General features: G+C 37.1%; 1 protein-coding gene across 1 annotated transcript in view; it reads right to left on the bottom strand.

Moving 5' to 3' along the window:
- RhoGEF64C (Rho guanine nucleotide exchange factor at 64C) overlaps positions 1–23,493 on the bottom strand; it is a gene marked incomplete in the record, with an annotated part of 487,653 nt that overhangs the window by 54,747 nt on the left and 409,413 nt on the right. Inside the window, 1 exon segment of the mRNA XM_081745923.1 lies at positions 16,009–18,155. Within this exon segment, the coding sequence (XP_081602049.1) occupies positions 16,009–18,155 (2,147 nt within the window).

The raw sequence follows: 23,493 nt of genomic DNA, 5'->3' as shown, positions 1-23,493 counted from the left end.
TCAGTTGCATTTTCCATAATATTTTCAATCACGTAATTCTAAATACCATTATTACACTTGTACAAGATGGATGATTTGAACGTTAACGCAAAAGGATTAGCAAAAGCTGGAAGATTTTGGAAACAAATATTTGAGGAAAGTAAGACGAATATGTGAATACATCGATTACATACTTCAAAACTGCACAATAGTAGACATCAGTGAATCTATCGTGGACAGCGAAACATCTATGATGGCCAGAACATGTCATTCGCATAAAAAGTAGACTGTATAATTTTAGTTCCACGATGAAGGAATTTTAGTTTGAAAACCCACCCATCGAAGAAAGAATTTTAGTTGAAAAGTTCATGAGAAAGAATTTAGGTTTTAGTTGGAAAATCTACGGAAGGAAGAATTTTAGGTGAAAAGTTCATGAGAGAATAATTTTAATTTTTATTTGGAAAGTTTGCGGTAGGAAGATGTTTAGCTGAAAAGTTGATGTAAAAGAATTTTAGTTCCTACTTGGAAGCCCGCGGGAGGCAGAATTTTATTTGAAAAGTTCATGAGGAAAGAATTTTAATTTTTTGATTGGAAAGCCAGTGGGGAGAAAGGATTTTAGTATAAAAGTTCATGGAAGAAGAATTTAAGATTTTAGTTAGGAAAGCCTGTGGGAGGAAGACTTTTAGCTGAAAAGTGCATGGGGGAAGAATTTTAGTTGAAGTATTATTATTTTACATGTAGCAGATACATCCTTTCCTCATTTAAAAAGATGGAAAAATAGAAAGTGTATATTTTTACAAAGCTGAAATATTACTTAATTTTACATAAACAAAACGATAAAGGTACGCCCCAACTCCATTGTGACAGGCCAATGAAATCCATGGATAGTGGGAAGGAAAGAGGCTTCACATTTATTAGATTTCGGCACGTGCAAGATATGTATTCTCCACCACATTAAAATTTCTTTTACTGCAGCTAGTCCAAGGGATCATTTTGCAGTCGCTAAGTCTCGCTGGAACAAGTCTAGAACGAGAATTCCTGCCCCACTTGGGAAGGAAAAAGCTAATGCGACTATGGCACTACAGTTCTAAATTATGCTGTGTTAGCTTTCATTAAAATTCCTGAAATTTTATATAATTATTTATTATTATAATAATATACACGGTTATGGCAATACAAAAATAAATCTAACACCACTTAGAAATTTCTACAGCATAGGGGTGTACTGGTAGTTGGAAGATTAGTGTTTCGCTTTCCTTTCAGCAGCGTGGCTATATAAGACGTGGATCTACAGCTTAACGTAGAATCCGAACTACATGAGCTCCCACCAGGAATCGAACCCAGATTACTCGCACCAAATGCGTGTATGCTAAGGATAGACGCAGATTGAGACGCGTATAGCACATATGAGGTGACACAGCAGTTTTTTTTGGGGGGGAAGGGGGGTAAAACTTACAGGATTTAGAAAGAACGGCGCAAATTGGACAGACGACGCTACACAGAACTACTCGAGTCTGCTCACAGTCATGTGGTGAAGAAGTCTCGCTCCTCATGTGTTTATAACAGGTCGTCTTATGTTTTAAAATTTATGTTTTTCTCCAGCTGCGATCGGCTTTTGGGGATTACATTAATTTCATTCAGCGTGTTCATTCAGCCCATGTATCGGTACTTTGGCAAACTAGTTTCGATTCATTCGGAAGTAATTAATAAAATCAGCATGACACATCTTACAAGGGAACCTTCCGAAAATGATAGTTGCAGTGAAAGATGTGACCTGTGCCAATTGAAAGAGCTGTAATAGAGATGAGCATTCCCAAAAAATTAGCTGCCCACAGCAAGAGGTTCAAGAAATATAAGGGGTGGAAGTTCGGGAAACAGCAAGGTTGGACAAGGAGGGAAAGGTGCAAATTTCGCAAAATAAAGGGGGGCACGGCAAAATACAATGCTCACAAGTGATGTATAGAAAGAGACTTGCCATAATAGGGAACAAATGAAGGCCACCAGTGGGGTTAACAGTGTTGCCAACTGCAATGAAAAGTACATGTTTTGCAAAGAGCAATATTCAGTGTCAACCTGTCATGTAGATCATAAGATATGACGTGTATAATCAGTGGTACAATCTAACAAAAGAAAATAGAAAACCAGAAGTACGAAAAATACGGAAAAGACGGAGTTACCCATAATGCGCCATATTTGATCACGAGCTGTGCATATTAGAATGAACAAAACAAGAAAGCACCAACTATGCAGGAAACTGACGTACCTAGAGTCGAAAAGAAAAACGAGTTCCAAAGTTGGTAACACTGGCTATGAAAATCCAGACAATTCTAATATAGTTAGGCCACTCGCTTCACAAAAAGAAAATTCCGGCAACAGGTATTAGCCTTCGCATCATTTGTGCATGCGCGTCAACATTGTACGTGCAATTGTTCGGTGAGATATGGTCCAAACAGAAGATACATTTGCAGTGAGCACAGCGGAATACTGCCAATCCGTCATACATGGCACAATGGTCGTCTGTGCATGTCTCGAAACAGTACTCTAGAGGTGTCGGAACCTTTGGTGGTCTTTCTATCACGTATCCACACCTGTAGAAAGCATACCTAATCAAAGACTTGAATAAACATGCCGTAAACTGGTAATGAGTTAAGGCTTGAAGTTTCAGAAAATTCTCGCGGGACCAAATTTTAAAGTGAGTATCTGATAACACAAGCTCTGTAACGTAGCGCACAAAGTTCTTGTATGGTCTAAAAAATAAGCATCAACTGGTTGTATCAGACCCGTACAACCAGGAGGGATCAGCTCAACTTTGAAATTCACTCCAGATGGTACATGCTCGTTAAGCAAGTTGGTGTCTTTGTTCGTTGTCCAAGTTTCAACAAGTAGCACAACATCAGTTAGGTTTCTTTCTTCAAATGTGGCGCATTCTGGCCAATTCCGTCTTTTCCGTATTTTCTTTTGTTAGATTGTACCACTGATTATACACGTCATATCTTATGTTCTACATGACAGGTTGACACTGAATATTGCACTCACTTCATATAGTGCTCTTTGCAAAATATGTACTTTTCAATGCAGTTGGCAACACTGTTAACCCCACTGGTGGCCTTCATTTGTTCCCTATCGTGGCAAGTCTCCTTCTATACATCACTTGTGAGTATTGTATTTAGCCGTGTCCCACTTTTTTTTTTTTTTTTTGAATTTGCACTTTTTCCCACCTTGTCCAACCTTGCTGTTTCCCAAACTTCCACCCCTTATATTTCTTGAACCTCTTGCTATGGGCAGCTAATTTTTTGGGAATGCTCATCTCTATTACAGCTCTTTCAAGTGGCATAGGTCACATCTTTCACTGCAACTATCATTTTCGGAAGGCTCCCTTGTTAGATGTAGTTTTAAATTATCCACAGCCTTTCCTTTTCCACAAAATATACTAATTTTGTGATTTAAATTTTTTACTTATCAAGAAGTAAATCAAAACTCAGTCCGAAGCATTAATATCTGACACCCACAATTTTGAACGCGGGATGTTTCAATATGCGTATCATTACGCTACGTGTGTGACGCATGCGTGTCACGCTGCTTGTTTCACATAACCTCACACGCGCTATACGCAATTTGCGTCTAGACTAATCATATACCTACAGGTACAAGGGAGCTCTAGTAGTTCGAAGAGTTTGTAGACACAGGGGGTACCGTATATTCTACAAATAACAAATCTGATACTGTGATTGGTATGCTAAAGGAGATTCTCTGCACAAGAGTAATATATATTTTCATTTATATTCGCTATGAGGGTTATCTCTCGTCTCCTCCCCAGAAGTATACCTGGAAGAAACACTGCAATGTGTAGTCTTGCAATCATAGTCCTTCAGTTATATATGTTGGATTAAGCTGGATCGCTAGTCACCATTAGGGTAAAACTTTCTCAATAGATGGCAGAGCACATTGCGACACATGCGATGTTGCCACATGAGTTACGGATAGAAAAGTGTTTATACACGATCACATTTTATACATGATTTACTACGAAGAGAAATGAGAGCTTTTATTTCCATTTTACTCAATACTGCCTGCTTTAAAATGTGAATTAATTATATTCTTGGATCAAATGTGATTTTTTCAACTCATAAAACGTTATTTGTATATTTCTCTCAAACTAGATGTCTCTAGGGCGCCGATTAAGAAATCGTATACTAATAGAAAATTATTACATAAATTTCATCTTTTGGACAAAACAGACTCTCAGTACGCTCAAAAATGGTATTTTATAAGCGTAGTTGTCATCCGTGGTGTAGCTCTACTTTAGAGGCTTAATTTTCATGCTTAAAATTCCAGCGTTTTCTGGTCAAATCGCAAGTCAATTTGCATTTAGAGGAGAATTATATCATTTTTATGGTAATAGTTTCTCAGAAAATAGCAGTGGAACGTTATACATTTATTTATAACTAGATACAAAATCATTACCTGGGTACATAGGACAAAACAGACTCTTAGTAGTTCAAAGATGGTATTTTATAAGCGAAGTTGCAATCCTCGGAGCTGTTTTAGTTTATGGGCTTAAATATCATGGTTAATATTCTAGCGTTTTCTAGGCAAAATACGGCTTAAACTGCGTTAAATGAAAACTGTTACCAACTTTTACTGGGTTGCTTACTTACATAGGCAGATTTGTTCCACAATCCAGATAGAATGAGGAATCTGAGACTTATGCAGAGTCGTTCTGACGTATGGTTTGCGTCATACAAAAGCCTGATTACTGCAAAAACATTTTAATCGAAGGCTTTAGTATGGCACTAATCACGCATCAGAACGACTCTGTATAAGACCCGTAGTGAGTAAAGCTAAGCGATTAGCACGGGTGTTAGGGTACCGAATTCCGAATCTAAAAGAAGCAGTGATGGTGACTATCGAAATGGTGTACTGAAGGAAATGGGAAAACACCGAGAAAATCCACACACACTATGTGTCCTACATAAAGTCCTCCTGGCGAGAAGTGCGATCAAACCAGCGATCTCGTACGCCAGAAGTGATCTATATACCGAGCTATTTACAGCTAATTTTATTAAAATCTACTAGTATATTTAACCTACTTCATTTCTCCAAGTGTTTTCAAGTACTTGCTTTTGCATCTTGATTACTGTGCTTCATATAACACATAATCTTCTACAATAACAGGCTCAGGTATGAATTCTCTAATTCTTGTTTATAGTGGCATATATTCAAAACAGTTTCACGCTATATTTCAATATGGTTCATACTTCGTACTATGCACACTTGAAGATAATAACAGTTCCGAACAAGAATACTTTTATCCAGAAACACCCACAGGAATTTTCCAAGGACGAGAAAGGGACATTGATGCGCATAACGCTTAATGCAAAACCATTATTATTGAGGCATATTACATAACTTTGTGGCCTACATTAAATAGGCCTGGATGTAACCAAATATAATGTGCCTTGACGTGTGTTTCTGGATAAAAGAGTTTTAAAACAACCAAACACCTTTCGGAGATGCAGGGAAAAGCGATTGCCACCTTGCCTCCGCTGCGGGAACCCATGACTTTATCGTTGACAGAGCATATTGCTTTTGTTCAATTATGTCATTCACCTGGTTCGCCCGAGTTGGTTATTAAATTTTTTCAGGAGTGCCTCTTTAAGAGATACAAATATGTGAAAACCACTGAGGCGAGATTGAGTACGCAAGGTGGATGAGGTAGACACTCGAAATGAAGATTTTCAATGATCGCAGCCATTGCACAGGCAGTAGTATGAGGCCGAGTATTGTTATGTTGTAGAAAGAAATTTGTTGCTAGAAGTCCGCGTCACTTTGTATAACAGGTTTAGGATCTTTTTTGAGATCGGAATACAAGATATTATTGACTATGCGTTCCCTAGGCTCTAATGCTCCAAAATGACACCCTTATGGTCCCAGAAGAAAGTTAGTACTTTCCTGAAGATGATTGTGTCCGATAATGGATACTGCCATCACCTGCTCGCTTCCTTACTTCCGGAATGTAATAGTGCACCCATATTTCATATCCAATAACGAATCTCTTCTGAAAGTCACTACCTTCTCGTTTACGGCGTGGCAAATCTCGTCACACATCAACACATCGCTGCTTCAGTTTGTCTATCAGCTGGCGTGATATCATCCTAGCGCATACATTCCGAAATCTGAGTACAGCGTAGATAATGTTACAGATTGAACTGTGACTTGTGCCAATGATTGTAGCTACTTCATCCTGTCATTCTGCATTGCCCCTTACCACACTTTCAATTTACATAGAACAAAGACGGCAAGCGATAACAAGAAATTATTTGTTGGTATAGATTCAGCGTTCCAAGCATGAGTTCCATCTTCGCTCCTTATTCTTATGTTGAAACCGCAAGTGGTAAACGTATCACTTACGGTCAGAATATTGGATCAATAAGAGCTAGACATAGAGCACTCACTTCTGGTGGGTGAGGTTTTGGCTGGATCCCAGCTCGCGCCAAGTGTTCTTTGTGGTGGAAAACCCATATGTGAGGTTTCCTTCGGGTCCCTCCCTTTCTTTCATTCAACCATTTCATTCGTTGCCATCATCACCGCCTACCTTTCCTTCGAAGCACAATGATAGGGCGTTACAGAAAAAAAAAATACTTCTCGGTTATGCCATGTAGGCTAAACGAGACAGTGATATTAAGAATGAATGAAATGATAGAATGAGAAAAGTAGGAGCACGCGGGAAACCCCGAGAACCCCCCCCCCACACATAAAGTCCACCTGGCAAAGCTGAGATCGAACCAGCGACATCACGTACAAAATATCAATGCTATACCACGCAGCCACTGCAGCAAAAGTCTAGAAAAAGGATTTGCATTTCTACAGGAGTCGTTGCGTTTCTGAACTGAAGCTATATATACTTTCTTTTCTCTATAGAAAAAAAAAATCAAGCTGTAGGTTTTGTGATTTTTTAAAATAGTAACTAGGGAAGGTCGCGGGGTGTTACTCTGGCTTCGTATTGATATTACGCTCAGTCGATGCCTTTTTACATATGAAACAACTAGGCAACCGGAGAAATCCTCAATCGCAAGCGTATTCGAATTATGAGCGTTAAAATTCAAAATTGAACAGATTTTGCAGAAAGTTTGAATTACCATTTCTTGAGATAAACGCTTCAGTTTTAGTAGCAGGGGATTTTCTTGGGTGCCCAACACAGTGGTAAGATCAAAACGTACGCATTTTGCAAGATAAGGGCAATTATTTGGAAGAGGGTGAAGGTTTATGGCATCTTACACCTTGCAAATTGCCTACCATTTGGTGTACTGGACCAATAGGCTAATAAAATGTATTTGCTACCCCTATTCGACTGTAGTGCCATTTAAATATCACTTTCCTCCACCTTCAAATTGAACAATAATAGTAGTCTTGGGAACGCTTTGCCAGGCGTGCAAAATTCAATGAAGAACGTCGTGTACGATGATCTATATCGTAGTGTTATTCCCCTTCTGTAGCTAGGAGTGAGACCAATATTTTCTCAAAACGCTCTGTCACCAATATGTTATTTTATCCGGATCAGCTGTTCAGAAAAAAAAAAAAAAAAAAACCGGGCGCATTACAACACAGTTTCATATATGGAAAACGAAAATCAGGTTATTGTTAAAATGAAGTTAAATCAAATAAATTATCCACAAAGGCAGGCATTGACAGTGAATACAAATATTAATTTATACCACTGGTATTTCATTTGTGGTTAATCATGCGTAAATGGCGATCCAAAGAGCTCGCGCAGCGCCAGAGAGGCCTGCCGCGGAACAAACCTGAGCGGTACTCCGACCCTGTTGGCCTATGCTTATGCATCGCAGAATACGGTGTTCTAATACATCATCGGTAGCCATGTGCTTAGTTTTCAGTGAATTGGAATGTCAATTATGGGAAAATATTGGTCCAACTTCAAGGAATATTCTAAGATATTCAACGACAAACTAGACCAAAAAATTAAAAAAAAAAAAAAAAAAAAAAAATGGTTAACGAGAATGTGCGCTCAAAGTTGTGAACAGGTGGTTTTTATTCTCGAGAAAACCGCTTTCTTGCACACATCATCGCTAGCCGATTGTTTGCTTTCGGTCACATTTCTCGCGGAATACCGTAAAATATTGCCTGAAGTTTGGTCACTATTTTCAAACAATCGTCATTAAAATGCGTTGAATTTTTTTTAGTGGCTAGTGGTGAAATATTGAAGCAGTCTTCCCAGGGGTGTAGCCAAGGGGGGGCCATCGGGGCCGGCCCCCCCCCAAATGGTTTCCTGGCCCCCCCAAATGACCAACTTTTAAAACATCATAGTAAAATTATCTCGCTTCATTTATTTAAAAGTAACAAAGTTTATTGACAATTAATAATTTACGGTAAAATAGTATGGAGAAATATTGTTTCTCCATACCGATCGAAAAATAGTATAGTATCTCTTCCTTATACCGATCGAAAAATAGGATACTTTTTGTGAGCAGATTACACAATTTACTGCGATTTATATTTGACAGTTTGAAGACAAACGTTTTAACAATTTACTACAAATACATCCATAAAACTACTACTATTAAACAAGTACTAAACTGATTTGTAACTACAGTATATTTTTATATGCTTTAACAAGTGTTTTAAAAGACATAGAGGATGGAAAATTTGGTGAGAAACAATGCTTTTATTCAATTTGGATTTCATTCGCTCTCTCTTTTATTTCTACTCAGTGTATTAAAATAATTATGTTTTTTTTAGTCACGAATAATAAATAAATATTTTTGTCAGGAAACCGTAAAGAAATTAAGTGAAATTTCAAAGAAAATCAATCTTGTGTAGATAGGTTCTGTATACAAGATCTTAAATTTAAACATAAAGGTAACCAAGAAAAGTTTTGTTGCTTTTTCACTCACTACCTTCGAACATCGATATGTCACCTAACCTGGAAGATGAAAAATAGTCCCCATCAGCTTCGACGACCTTCTGAAAACGTTCTGGAAGGCTATGGAATCCATCGCGGTAGAAGGTGGTGGCCCGTGAAACGAAGAAAGTATCAAGTTCATTTTGGACTTTTAGTAGGGATTTGAACTGGCGTCCTCTAATGTGATTGTCCAAAGAATGGAACAGATGATAATCGGACGGTGCAATACCCGGGGAATATAGTGGTTGCAATATTGTTTCCCATCCAAGGCGAAAAATGGTGTCCTGAGTCATCCTATCCACGTGGGACTTAGCGTTGTCCCGTAACCGAGGACCCATTTGCAATTCAGAAGTGATGGCTCCAGAGTTTTGAGTTTTTGTTGAGCACAGCTCAACTGCTGACATTTCACAGTTGCATTGATACTCTGACCAGCTGGTAGCAGTTCCCGATGCACGATGCACCAAACACACAGAAGGACCTTCTTCTGGTACAGTGCTGGTTTCGGCTGTTTTGAAATCGGTTCATGGGATACTAACCAATGATGACGACGCCGTGGAGCTTCGTATAGGACCTACTTTTTATCACATGTCAACGCCCTGTGCAGAAATGGCTCCGAAACAGTGAATAAACACAGGCGACTGCCGCGTTGCCTTCTGGCCCGGAGTCAAAATATGAGAGACCCATCGACCCAACTTGTAATGCTTCACAAGTTGATGGATGTGCTGCCGAATGGTTTCTCTACACACTGAATTGTAGTCCCAGTTCCTCTTTGTACATGTGTTGGTCTTCTGGCACGTGGTGTTTTCGGGTGTTTCGTCATCGTCCTTAAACTTGTTAAATCATCGCTGCAATGTCCGCGTCATCACGACACCCTCACCAAAGGCCTGGCATATCTTCTGTCCCGCTACAGCGGCGTTTGACCTCCATTTGAACTCGTTCAGCATACATGCTCCTATGACGCTCTGTCGAAGTCCCATGTTCCCTCTGTCTTTACGCAAGTTCACGGTGTGTCTGAATTGCCACAACCAGGTAGTATGTTGGATATACCCACAACAACAACTGACGTTCGCCTTATCTCCACTCGCATTCAACTCACGATGTGAGGTCCAATTGAACACAGACATGCACGAAAAGGGACAGAACTTTCTTGGTTACCTTTATAGTTATGCACAAATGTATAGCGTTTGGTCCCCGGCAGTAGTTCTTGATTAAGCATAATAAAAACTATCTTGAATATAATTTATGGATAATAATAATAATAATAATAATAATAATAATAATAATAATAATAATAATAATAATAATAAAATAAGAAGAAGAAGAAGAAGAAGCTAAAATAGTGTTTTTAGTTTTGCAGACTAGCAGCAACACATTTTTTTGGCTTTGTACATTGCAGCTGCCCCCCCCTCAAAAACGACGGACCCCCCCTACACAAACCTGCTGGCTACACCCCTGAGTCTTCCACAATGGATACCATCATGTCCATGGGATTTCTCGGGGTACTCCCGTTTCCTCCCTTCTTCTCATTCCATCTATTCTTCCATCATCATTCACTTGCCTTAATCATCGTCTTCCTTAGCCTAAAGGGCATAATCGTTGGATGTTAAACTGAAATATTTCATTTTTTCCATAATACACAAAGGTCGGCTGGGTTGGGAGTCCCGTTCACGTTAGTTCCGAGGCAAAGCGTTTCGAAGACATATGTCATTGTTCAATGTTAAGATGGCCACACAGGAAAGTGACATTCAAATGACAATAGAGTAGAATAGGAGTGGCAAATAAACTTTATTAGCCTACTGACCCGGTGCGCCAAACAGTTGGCAAAAATGAAGCGTGTATCTCAAAAAATGGTTACTTCAAACTTTTTCAGAACTGTTCGATTTTGAACTTTTAACGCTCATAATTCGAACACGTTTACTATTGAGAATTTCTCCGGTTGCCTAATTGTTTCATATCTAAAAAGAAGTCGACTGAGCATAGGATCAATATGAAGTCAGAGTAACACCCCACGACCTTCCCTAGTAAGCGAAATGAATTAGTATTTTCCAATAACGGGTTCATGCAACTACTCGTGTACATACGAAAGCTCAATAACATAAATAAATTATTTTCAAGAGGGGAGGAAATATTTTACCTAAAATATAATATTTTACCTAAGCAAATTAAATTTCATAAAAAATAAAGAAAGAACGAAAAGAAAAAAGAAGAAAGAACACATATTACATATTTAACGTTCAAAATGATATTGAAAATAAACTATCTTTATATTATATGTGTGTATAATATTTACGTGGCAACAAACAGTTAAAAATTGAAAAGCGCTTAGCTGTTTCTTAAAATTATTCTCCCTTTCCCTTCGCTTGCTTTGGCTCTTCGACCTTCTACTTTCGGTTGGATTATTTTTTCTTTTATATGATTCCTCCCGTTTCCCCATTTTAAACTTTTATTATTATAGTTTTGTCACAATTCACAGGTTCCGCTTCTGGACTTCAAACGCTAACAAGGAATTGCCTTACTACTGTGACTGCAACAGCACACATACAAGTTTGGCAACGAAGCATTGTGGCGTCCTGCGCAAGCATGAGATTTAGCTTCTAAAACTATTTCCGTAAACTTAGAATAATATTTGGATAAAATGTAAAACATAACACAAAGGACGGTCATATAATATCCATATTCCGTAAAGAGATAACTACTTGTAAAATAATTTATGCTTATAAGTAAAAATTTCATAAAACTGAGCACAGGAGTAGCAAGATCTAACAGCAAGCGCCATCTTGCGTACTCATCTTAAAGCTCATCAAGTTTTCCTCTTATATGTTACTTTTTTAGGTAACAGAATACATAAGCACAGGAAATAGAATCTTATGTTGTAGCTAACGCACAACTCTATTTTATAGTGCAATACTTATAATATGTGCCATTTCGTTACGCATTGGTTAAGGCAATGAACTAATGCCTATACTGACTTCCGGGTAGTGATCCACCTTAAGGGTGTTGAATTAGTCCTTCAGTTGTAGATATTGGATTAAGGGTGTTGAAATAACCAATCATAGTTCTTCAGTTGTAGATGCTGGATTAACTAATCATAGTCCTTCAGTTGCAGATGTTGGATTAAGGGTGTTGAATTAACCAATCATAGTCTTTCTGTTATAGATGTTGGATTGAGGGTGTTGAATTACGTAATTACAGTACAGAACAAGTATATAGATATGCCACAGATATTTGCAATTTCGAAACCTACATCAAAAGATTTGGTCTGTCGCCAGCAAGAAAAAAATACTGTAATGCTGGAAAACGACGATAATAATAATAATAATAATAATAATAATAATAATAATAATAATAATAATAATAATAATAATAATAATAATAATAATGGAAAAGTAAAAGTATTGTTTTGTACTTAGTTTTCTCTTTCGTATATCACATAAACAAACTCCGCCAACATTGCAGGCACCTACTGCTTTCTCATACACACCATTCTCAATTAGAACCGCCCTGCATGACATTTTTTTTCACACAACGCATCGCCTATCAGATACGCTTCGCGTAATTTTGTAACAATACTTCACTCTGCTTTGAACATTTTTAAACCCGCGCTGTTACTTTAAGTCAGCCAAGTGTATCAAGGCATTCATTTACCATAATATTGTAAACATAACTCGTTCTGTAGAAAGAGTTTATCGTCCTGTTATTTTTTGTCGAGTACCCACTCCTGTATATTTCATTACATTATTTTCTCCTCCCTGTGAGAGATTATCCGAAGTTTTTCACACAACAGAAACAAGTAACTGATATTCTCATGCATATTGCAATGAATGAAAAATCATTTACAACTAACTTGAGTCTTGTTTCGTTGTTTGTATTAATTACACTTGGAAATGTGTGACTGTTACTCAAGTAAAATGTTAAGATATACAAACGGGAAACGAATTTCAGACTAGAACGAAGAGTATTTCACACGAGAAAAATCAATATCGTTTAAGACAACATTTGTAAAAATAAATTGAGATCAATATTTGCTCAGTATCACTTTAAATATCACGTTTAAAGATTACATTTACGAGAAATACGTTCAACTTTTGAAACACTAATTACAAACTATTTAAAATTAAAGTTTAAGAGTTGATGGTAATTTTGTTATAATATCTCAATGACCTACTAGTAGAAGTGTCTTTTGGAGGGGGTGGATAGTCTCCTGCAGGATGAACATAGGATCTAAGTACGGTGTTTTGCATCAAAATAGAATAAAATGGTGGAATTTTACCTAATTTGTTATGATATAAAATTCAAACACAGAACAAGTGGGAGCTTTCTCTTGGAACACTGAGACAAGATGAGATTTTATATTTTACAAATGATAAGTTGAAGATATTAGCTTGATAACTCTTAAGTGCCCAATAGGAACATGAAAATTTATAGTTTGATTTGCATAATTAATTCCCGCCAATTAGCCTTTTCCGCTCCAGACTCTAACTAATCTAGCTCCAAATACGAGATTTTCAATATCAGAACAAACCTTTTTTAATATTAAGAACAAACCTTTTTTAAAAAGGTTTGTTTTTCAGAACAAACCTTTAATGTAATGTAATGTAATGTAATGTAATGTACGCTCTTGGTATTAATATAATAAATATGACAAATTGTCACATCAAGATATCCAATAACACCAGGTGCTGAGAAACACACTCGCCTCGCAATATCAACCAAGAACAAAAGCAGATTCTTGGAGATAACTTGTGACGTACGAATTTGCGTCACTGGTATTAGCTGGCGCAAGCATCTTGACGTACGTGCGGAAATCAATTGCACCGTCAAATCTTCCATTGTCGTATATGGGGAATTATTAAACCATGTAATCAAAGTACCTTCCAGAAACTTTTATCCGAAGGGGGTGTCAAACTCAAAATGTGAGAGGTATGCACTGAAACTTTGCTAAAAGAGTACTCTGCACAAGACTAGTATGTAATCGGAATTTATTTTAACTTCAGCTTTTGGGAAGGGACATGCCTAGAGGAAACTGCATGGAATAAATAGAATTCTTCACGCTGATCCAGGGAACAATAGATTATCTCACGAGCCAATCAGGCTAGGGAGATAAAATTTAATTTGAATTTGAATTTGAGGTAAGTTTAAGCGTCTATTTCATCAGTGAGAGTATATGAAACGTGGACCTATAGCTTAACGTGAGACCTGAACCACATTAGCTGCCGCCGGGAATTGGACCCGGGTCTCCCGCGCCAAAGGCGCATACGCTATGCACATAGCCACGAGAGAGCACAGATGAAACTTGATGTAGACATTCTTTATTTTAAAAATAATAAGCTGACATGTATTCAAGTGTTTTCGAAAATTCTGCTTCTGAATCGATGATTGAACAACTATATTTTAATTTCTCATTTTGTATTAATAAACTAACCAACATTATGAAACGAATCAACCGTTTAAGTCAATTTCTGAATCCTCTTTTATATTAGCCAGATAAGAAGTTATAAACCATGTTTTGCAATATTATATCACCAAGGAATTGTATATTTTATGTATAGTAATGGATTTCTGATTTTTATTTATTTCCATATTTATTTATTGTTTATTCCTATTTACTATTTCATTTAATTGCATCTCTACATTCTTTTACTTTCAGCGTTACTTTTTCCTATCCACACAGAATCAGTAGATCACCAACTTAAAATAAAATTCCATAATCTTTGACAAGAACAAAAAACCAAATGGTAGATCCTAGATATGGCGCGTACAATGCACACGTCAACTTTTGGTCATTTGGACATATTAATCTCTATCTGCATTTCATTTTTATCTCTATTACACAGAGCTTAAGATTTCTATCTGAAGCTAAGCTTAAAAGATGCATGTCCAAATATCTATTTATATAAAAGAAGTCCTTACTGAGTGACTGAACTAATCAACACCCATTCCAAACCGCTTAATCTATAAACTTGAAAATTTGACCGCGCATAGGATTTGTGACGTAAGATACCATTAAGGAAGGAGTTTTGGGAATTTGATGAGAAAAGGGAGAAATAATGGTGGCAATTATTGTAGCAATAGTAAAATTATAGTCAAATCTCCGAATCTCTGAAGGGTAGAAGCATAAAATCTGGTATATATGTACTTCCCATTTCTAATAATTAGACATACACATCATGTTTTTAAAAAAATATTTCCCCTACAAGGGAAGGAAAGGGTGGGGGTTGTAATTATTATAATAAAATGGCCATATTTCGAAATTTCTTAAGGTTTGAGATATGAGACTTGGTATTTAGACTTTTTATTTAAAATACTTAAAGACATGTTTCAGCGTTTTTTTTATGTCTTCCATAGAAGGGACGAAAAGAAGGATGGGAATTACAATTGTATTAATAAGACGGCCATATTTCGAAACCTTAGAAAAAGATCAGAGACATAAACATAGGTATTTAGAATTTTAATTTAAAGTAAATAAAGACGCGTTTCAGCGTTTTTTGACGTTTTTCTTAGAAAGGAAGAAAAAGAGTGGGGTTACAATCGTTATAATATGCTCATATCTCGAAATCTCTTAAGATTAGAGACATGTTTGGGATATGAAACACATATTATATATATATATATATATATATATATATATATATATATATATATATATATATATATATATATATATATATATATATATATAAAGTCCTTTTCAAAACAAGTGGGCACATACTACACCGAAATTCGATTTTAACGAGAGGAAGTGAGCAATTTCTATTTATTATTTTTCAGTATATAAAAATGACTTCCGTCTGTCCTATCATCACAGGAAAACGGGTGAACCATTTGAATGAAATTTTGAACAAAGCACTTGGTCCGACATAGGTTTTTATAATTCCATTTTGATTGAAATGCATATTCTACGGGAAAAGGGTCTTAATGTTTTTGCAAAGAATAATATCATAAATGTATTCTTGCCATGCGAAGAACGGACGCGAAATCAGTGCTCTAAACGCCCTATATGTATTTGCCCGTTTCTCATTAAGCAATTTACATGAATGAAAATAGTTAATACATTATATAAACAACTAAGATGTAAAATATTAAATAAAAAAATAAGACATAGTACTTACTTTGGATGCTTCCGTAAGTGATGCCAAGTTACTGTCCTCACTAGAATCACTTGCATTACTGATATGACTCACTCGATTTCCTTTGTTCCTCTGCGACAAATCTAACGATGTCGTTTTATCCAAATCTAAGTCCTCTTGATCTGCTAGAATTGAATCATATTCCGGTTCCAACGATATCCCACGTTCTTTAGCACCAACTAGATAACTCAAAATATCGTACTTCGAAGCACCTTCAAATATAGATTTTTTACCATTTGTAGAATTTAACGACAAACCGGTTGTGTCATCGTCGACAATAGTCTCTGTCAACGAACTATCGCGAATTTCTTCGTAAATGGGATCACGAATTATTTCATAATGGTTTTCCCTGTCCTTTTCTTCACAATCATTTTCCTCGTCGTCATCGAACTCATTGTCCACATCCTCTTGAGGGTCTTGGTGGACCATTGATTCGACAAATACGTAAAATTTTGACCTTGAAAGCGAGAGTGACGTAGTACTCTCAGGTTCCGTTGAAGGCATCTCCGCCTCTAGCTGTTGTTGAATTTCAGTTGATTCTTCACCACTTCTTGTTGTTGCAGTTAAGGGCGTGTCTGGGAGTGCATATGGCGGAACATCTTTACTCGTCGACACGCTCGGTATGTTTATTTCCGCTTGTTGATTTTCAAATGCTTTCGTTCTTGGTCTTGTAGAGGTGGAAGACCTTCTTGTTGAGTACGGTGGTTCTGAAGATGATTTGTTATCGTTAGCGGGTCCTTTTTCTGAAGGTGAATCTAAACCTCGCCCACAAACATGAGGAACTAGGTTCCTCCGAACGGCCTCCACAGGGTCCAAATTGAAGTACTCAGGCAATTCACTGTCCTCTTTCTTATCATTGTTGAGTACTTCATTAACTGTTTGCGGCGTCTGAGGTTCAGACACATCCATAATAAAAGCACCACTCACTACATTTCCCTCGGCGTGTGATTTTTCACTATCGACAATGTTATTGGGACATTTCACTGTATCATCACGTTCCTCAAATCCAGCCCCATCATCATCACTACTCCCGTCCCCACACGTCCTTTGCTCTGACGTCACGGACACCGTAGTATACACTTGATGATTTGAAGATATAACGGAAAGAGAGCCTGAATCATCATGCCCACCAACACTTATTGTTAGTTTGTTATTGTTGCCTTCAACCACGGATGACGATGATGAGCTACTATGCTCCACCGTTTGTTGCACCGATCCGGTTGAAGAGGAACAGTTGATCTGTATCGAGGTACATTGTCTCGGCTGTTGAATACACTCGTTCTTGATTTCAAGACGATGTTCTTGACCGCCGCGGATTTGGATGGACGGTGATGGAACTGAAACGTGAATTGGGCTGTCGTTTGCACTACCAACTTTTGTAGGAGTCGGAACTGGGGGTGATGTCACAGTCACTTTACACACATGACGTTCCTGATATTCTTCGGTTGTCGGTTTCTCTGTGGATAAGGCACTGCTCAAACTTTCTGAAACTTGCGTTCCTTCAAGAGGAGGACCGTCAATATCCAGTTCACGAACCACTATGTTAATAATATCACTATCAGGGCTCGGGGACCACGACAGCGGACGTTGTTTCTTGGAAGAATGTCCTGTTCTGATCTTAACATTCGAAAATGATGACGACAAAACAGAATCCGTTAAGGACTCTGCTGGTTGAAGTCTGTTGTTAATCTCGACCAGTTCTTTCCTGGTAAAAGGAAAGATCTGACGAGGCGGTGGTGGTGGTGGTGGAGGCGGAAGTGGTGGTGGTTCTGGTACCACTGGTGCTGAAGACGATTTTACTGTTGGCACAGCTTTCGGGGGGGGAGGGGGTGGCGGTGGCTCCTTAGGACGACTCGGGCTCAACATTCGAGTTGACGACGATAGAGCTTTGCATGCTTCCAAGTTGCTCCCACTGGTGCTGTTGATGCTGCTGAGTGTGCTGTTGCTGTTGGTGGTGGGTTCAGAAGTAGTAGGAGCAGTAGTGTCCTCTACTGGCATCAGCGCAAAAATGTGCCTGGAATCAACCCGACTTGGCCGAGTCCGTAGCCTCATGGTGTCGTTAAAGAGGTGACTATGGTTCAAAGGAGCTTTCTCGCTTAGACTCCGACGGAAAACGGAGCGAGACAAATCTGTAAGAAGAAAAAGAAAAAGGATATTGTTAGAACAGAAAGATACTTAAGGAGAATGTCTCAAAAATGCAAATTAATTACGAGAAACAAACTAACATATACATAACAACACAGTCAGAAAATGTCAAACGGTGTGTGGGAAAAAAAGTTAAATAATGTGTTTAACAATAATTTATATGTAGTGCATAAGACAATTACAAACAGGTACTTGTCGTTATACCATACTGTGAAGTAAGTATCCGTCGGCGAAAAATCACTCATGCAAAGAATTAAGTTAAAATATTTAGCCCATAAATGTTGCTCAAGAACATGCGCTCCTACAAACATTAAAACGCATTAAGAGAAAGTGTTAACGTTTAGATCTCTTGATCTGATTGCTCCCACTATTTTTCATTGCATTGCTGCCTGACGTTATGAAACAAAATCTTTCCATAAATGCAGGGAGAGCTATACGAGAGAAAGAGTAATATAATGGCTACAAATGTGCTGTATTCCATTTGCAGATCCAACATAAAACACACAAGAAAAGACATATTTTACTGAAGCTTTTCTAATCGGTCGCTAACCTCTTTAATCCGATGAAGAAATTATGTGATAGTAATGCACGTTAGCAAGTATTAGTTTATTTCTGTGAACTAAAGGCTTCCAAAAGCAAGTGGTCATCGGAGGTCTTGGAGCAACTGTTCCCTTATGCCCACACTTATAATAGGAAATTCCCCTACCTCCCTCTTCGTTGGTCTAAGAGTTAGCAGTTGCGCCTTCGGTGTACAGGGTCCCGGGTTCAATTCTCGGTAGGAAAGCCTTGAAATACTTGAACGTATTACGATGGTTAGAGTTCTGCCTTAAACTGTAGGTCCATATCTCACAGAGCTTCGGTGTTGAAAGAGACTCTAAACTCAAATCCAACGAACCGAGGAAATTTTGCGTCAAACAATATATATCAATAAACTGGCAGTAGAGTCGCCAGCTCATACACAAAATGTGTTAATAATAATAACGATCAGAACATTCGATTACAATCTTCTCCAATATGAAGACAACGTAATTATAAGTTGCTAATAATATGATAATAATATGAAAACAAGGTTATGACATATTTTGCAAATACACCTGGGACATACTATGAAAACACAGTATCTAAAAGGGGTGAATATGTGTAACCCAAGGGTGTTCAAAGATGTCGGTAATCTGTAAAATGTACCAACTGTGTCCAATAGTCGTTTCTAAACTGTTTAGACACGTGTACAATTTGGACATATTTTGAACATTTTTAAGGCACTTTCTGCTAAACACGGTTAGGATGTGTTTTAGTCTTTTTGTTCACGAATGGGAAATTTCAGGACACTTTTTGACATATTAAACACTATTCAAAAGTAGTTTCTAAAGAAGTAGTTTTAATTTAAATATAAACCTTGATTTACTATATTTCAAGGTTCCTTCCATTGCTCCATTCTTATGTATAATGTACACTGGTCCTATCTGAAACTTAAGAAAGTTATTGGCGTAAGAAACTTAATAGTTCAACGAAGGTCTTTATTGACGATTGTGTAACAGTCCTGTGGCTAGGGAGTTACCAGGAGATTAGCCACTGAAATTTTCAATTGTTTGTTTAGATAAATATGTGTTCAAAAAATAAGTATCCACGAAATACCACAGCTTATTTTATTGGAAGCCAGAAAAGAAGAAAAAAAAGAAAAAGAAAAATCCGATTTGGTTGTCGGGCAAAATCAAGATCCTTTGTTTTTCCGGTCCATGGTTTTCTATTATTGTTATAACTTCATCAATTTTATTGTGTTTTGTGACTTTATTGACATGAGAACGATTCTTTGCATCGCTAAAGTAGGAATGGATTTAGTCATTTATTGTTTTCAGAAATTCAAGTGTTCTGTCGAAAGCAGCATTTCACAGTGAAGCAAAAATAAATAAATAAATAAATAAATAAATAAATCATCATAGGTATTCTGCCTTTATTGGCAGGTCACTTGCCGCAGCTGAGAAGCTTCCATGCTCCACGATCCTCCGTTAACCTTTTCGTCTTCGCGTATGATCTTTCTGTTTTAATATCATCCATTAATTGTAGTCTCTTTCGCCCCCTCCCTCTCTTTCCCGCCACCATACCCTCTAGGACGTCCCTCATGATACAATCTCTTCTTAGGCAATGTCCCAATCAGTTTTTCTTCCTCTTCCTAATAATATCTAAAAGTGTTCTTTTCTCACCCACCATTTCTAACACTCTCTCATTCGTTTTCCGCTCGACCCAACTAACTCTTTCCATTCTTCTCCACACCCACATTTCGAAGGCTTCCAGTCGATTTTCGTCACCCTTACGCAATGTCCACGTTTCCGCCCCATACAGCACAACACTCCACACGAAGCATTTTATGAGTCTTTTTCTCAACTCTTTGTTCAAGGTCCCACAAAACAGACTTTTCTTTCTTTTAAAGGCTTCTTTCGCCATTCCTATCCTTGCTTTTATTTCACGTTTGCATTTCATGTCATTACTAAGAACACTACCCAGGTATCGAAAACTATTCACTTGTTCTATTTTCTCCCCTCCTACTTTTATATTTGACACAGACCCCTTCGTTCCAATCACCATGGCTTTTGTCTTTCTAACATTTATTTTCATCCCATATTCTTCAAACCCCTTTTTCATTTTTTCTAACATTTTATTGATTTTCTTTTCAGATTCTGCAACAAGGGCCATATCGTCTGCAAATCTTATGCATCTAATCATTCTACCTCCTACCGAAATGCCATCATCATCATGTAGGCTCTTTTTTACTATCTCTTCTAGATAGACATTAAATAGTGTTGGCGAGAGGCAGCATCCTTGTCGAACTCCCCTTCCAATTGTACTCTCTTCCGTCAGTTCTTCCCCTATTCTAACAATAAATAAATAAAATAAATAAAATAAAATAAAATAAAATAAAATAAAATAAAATAAAATAAAGCAGTATTTAATCACAATTTGGACATTTCTTTGGGACTACTTTTGATCATTGTTTTACTTGTTCAAAAATGTCCTGAAGTGTATCAGTGAAGAGAAAATGTTCAGAATGCTTCCTAATAGTGGATAATAAGAATTACTATACGAGTGTTCGAAATGTACCTGAAGTCCTGATGTGTCCAATAGGTATACGGACAAAAAATGACTTTTAAACAATTTAGAACATTATACATTTACAGGTCACTTTTGACTGTATACCCGTTAGACACAGCAGAAGTTCAAGTACATTTTGAACACTCTTAGGGCAATTCCAATTACCCACTGTTATGATACATTCTAGATATTCTTTGTTCATTGCTAGATAACTTCAGGACGTATTTGGACACGTTATACAATGACCAAAAGTCATTTTTAAAAATGTTCAAACACTGATTTATTTTTTTGCATTTGCTAATATGACTGCTTCCCGGTATTTCGTTTTTTCTTCTTTTCATGAAAGTTCCAGACAGTTTCATCTTCTGCAGATATGCTTGCTTTATATACATTATTCAATTTGTAATCCATTTTCAATCTTCAGAAATGTTGGAATTACATTAAATTGTACTAATTGTTGAGTGCATTTAAAATACGTAGCTCATTGAGAAAAAAATGTACAGTATTTCATAAAAATAGCATTTACGTACTGAGAAATTATGAATGTAAGGCGACAAATAATTATCTTAGCTCTCCCTGTCTTACTGTTGTGGCTAAAAGCCTGCTGTGTAATAATGTTGTTTAGTCAAGTGCTATTCAACCTTTTTTTCTCGCGTACCCCTGAAGCTATTTAAAAGAAATTAAATCGAAATTAACTTATTAAACTTAATACACATGTTCTATTGATTAAAAAGGGGGACAAATAGAGACCCAACAAAAGGACAACCAGTGTGCCAATCAAAAGACTATCTACAGGGAGATAAAATGCACATCCGAAAAAATCAACATGGGAAATTTGAAAACATATGGAAGACATCCGATTCTACTGAGGAGAATTTTTCCCTCATCTTTCCTAATAATTCGTACACTGAGAACAATGTTAAAAATTCAAAAACTAAAAGTAACTTTAGAACTAACCTGTTAATGAGATGTATATATTTTTTCCAAAATGAGATGCACTTACGGTTTGTATATACGGATTACAAATATAATTATAAAGACTACAAATTACAGGACTGGGGTATTTTTTGTCAAGTTTCCAAAACCGTAGGATAATTTACAGAGATCTAGAAAATGGATTCATGCGTGTGGGAAAAAACTCTGAAACTGTACGCAATAAATATTACCCGATTACTTGGAAATATTAGATGCGCTTGACGCCATCTCGAAAATCATACATAGGAAAGAAATGAAAATCTCCAACTATAATCATTCAATAAATATTGGAAATACGATTATTTCAGGATTACGTACCCCCAGAAACATCTTCGCGTACCCCAAGGGGTACGCGTACCACCGGTTGAATAACACTGGTTTAGTAAATACGTATATTTTGTCAAATAATCTTTGTTTATTTAATTTCTTAAAGTGTAAACACGTAATTGTGATGAAATAGAATTCAATCTAATACTTGTACAACTGCATTCACTAATATACACTAATGTAAAACAAGTCTTTAGACATACTAGTGTTTTGCATGAAATTATGCGAGAGGTAGTCATGTATGATACATAACAGGATAAGAACCTGCTAGCTGTTACAAATAATATTCATGACACAACCTCTCGCAAACAGCGGTGAGAGTATGAAAGAAAAAGGTAGTAATATATAGGAACATACAACCTTTCACAGATATAGTATATCAGCTGTTTCTTTCCATCTGATGAAACACCATTAGCTTTACGATTACGAAGTGTAGCAACTCAAGCGTTCATCAACGTACACACACACATATCTAGACATGCTTTTACAATGAATACGCATATGACACCACATTCACATTTCAGATATACCCTCCAGAGTTGAATTATCCAGGCGCTCATTCATGTGATCAACGCTGAAACTAATACCGTGTTGGCCACTCATGCTTTATCAATGACAGTAATTATTATCGCTTGTAATGACAAAGGATTGGTGATGTAGAGAAGGGAGTTAAAAAGAAATGTAGTGAAAGTTTTGGATTTCTTTCTCTCTTGTCTTTCGGCTTTTCTGCTCTATAAATCCTGACGAAGAGAGTCATTGACTACAGGAGTGCATAGGATGGGTGGGTACTTTGAAAGTGTGAAAAATTACAAATATATGCCTATTATTATCATCATCCGAATTGCCAGATCACTATTACAGATCACTTCTAACAGCAATGGCATTGCACTCTTTCTTTCATCTGATTGTAAGGAAAAAAACAAATGAAGATGT

This window comes from Thermobia domestica, chromosome 18 (genome assembly GCF_964235325.1).
Source record: "Thermobia domestica chromosome 18, izTheDome1.hap1.1, whole genome shotgun sequence".
NCBI lineage: Eukaryota > Metazoa > Arthropoda > Insecta > Zygentoma > Lepismatidae > Thermobia > Thermobia domestica.
The sequence above is the reverse complement of the archived record's forward strand: the minus strand, read 5'-3'. Positions and strand labels throughout refer to the sequence as shown.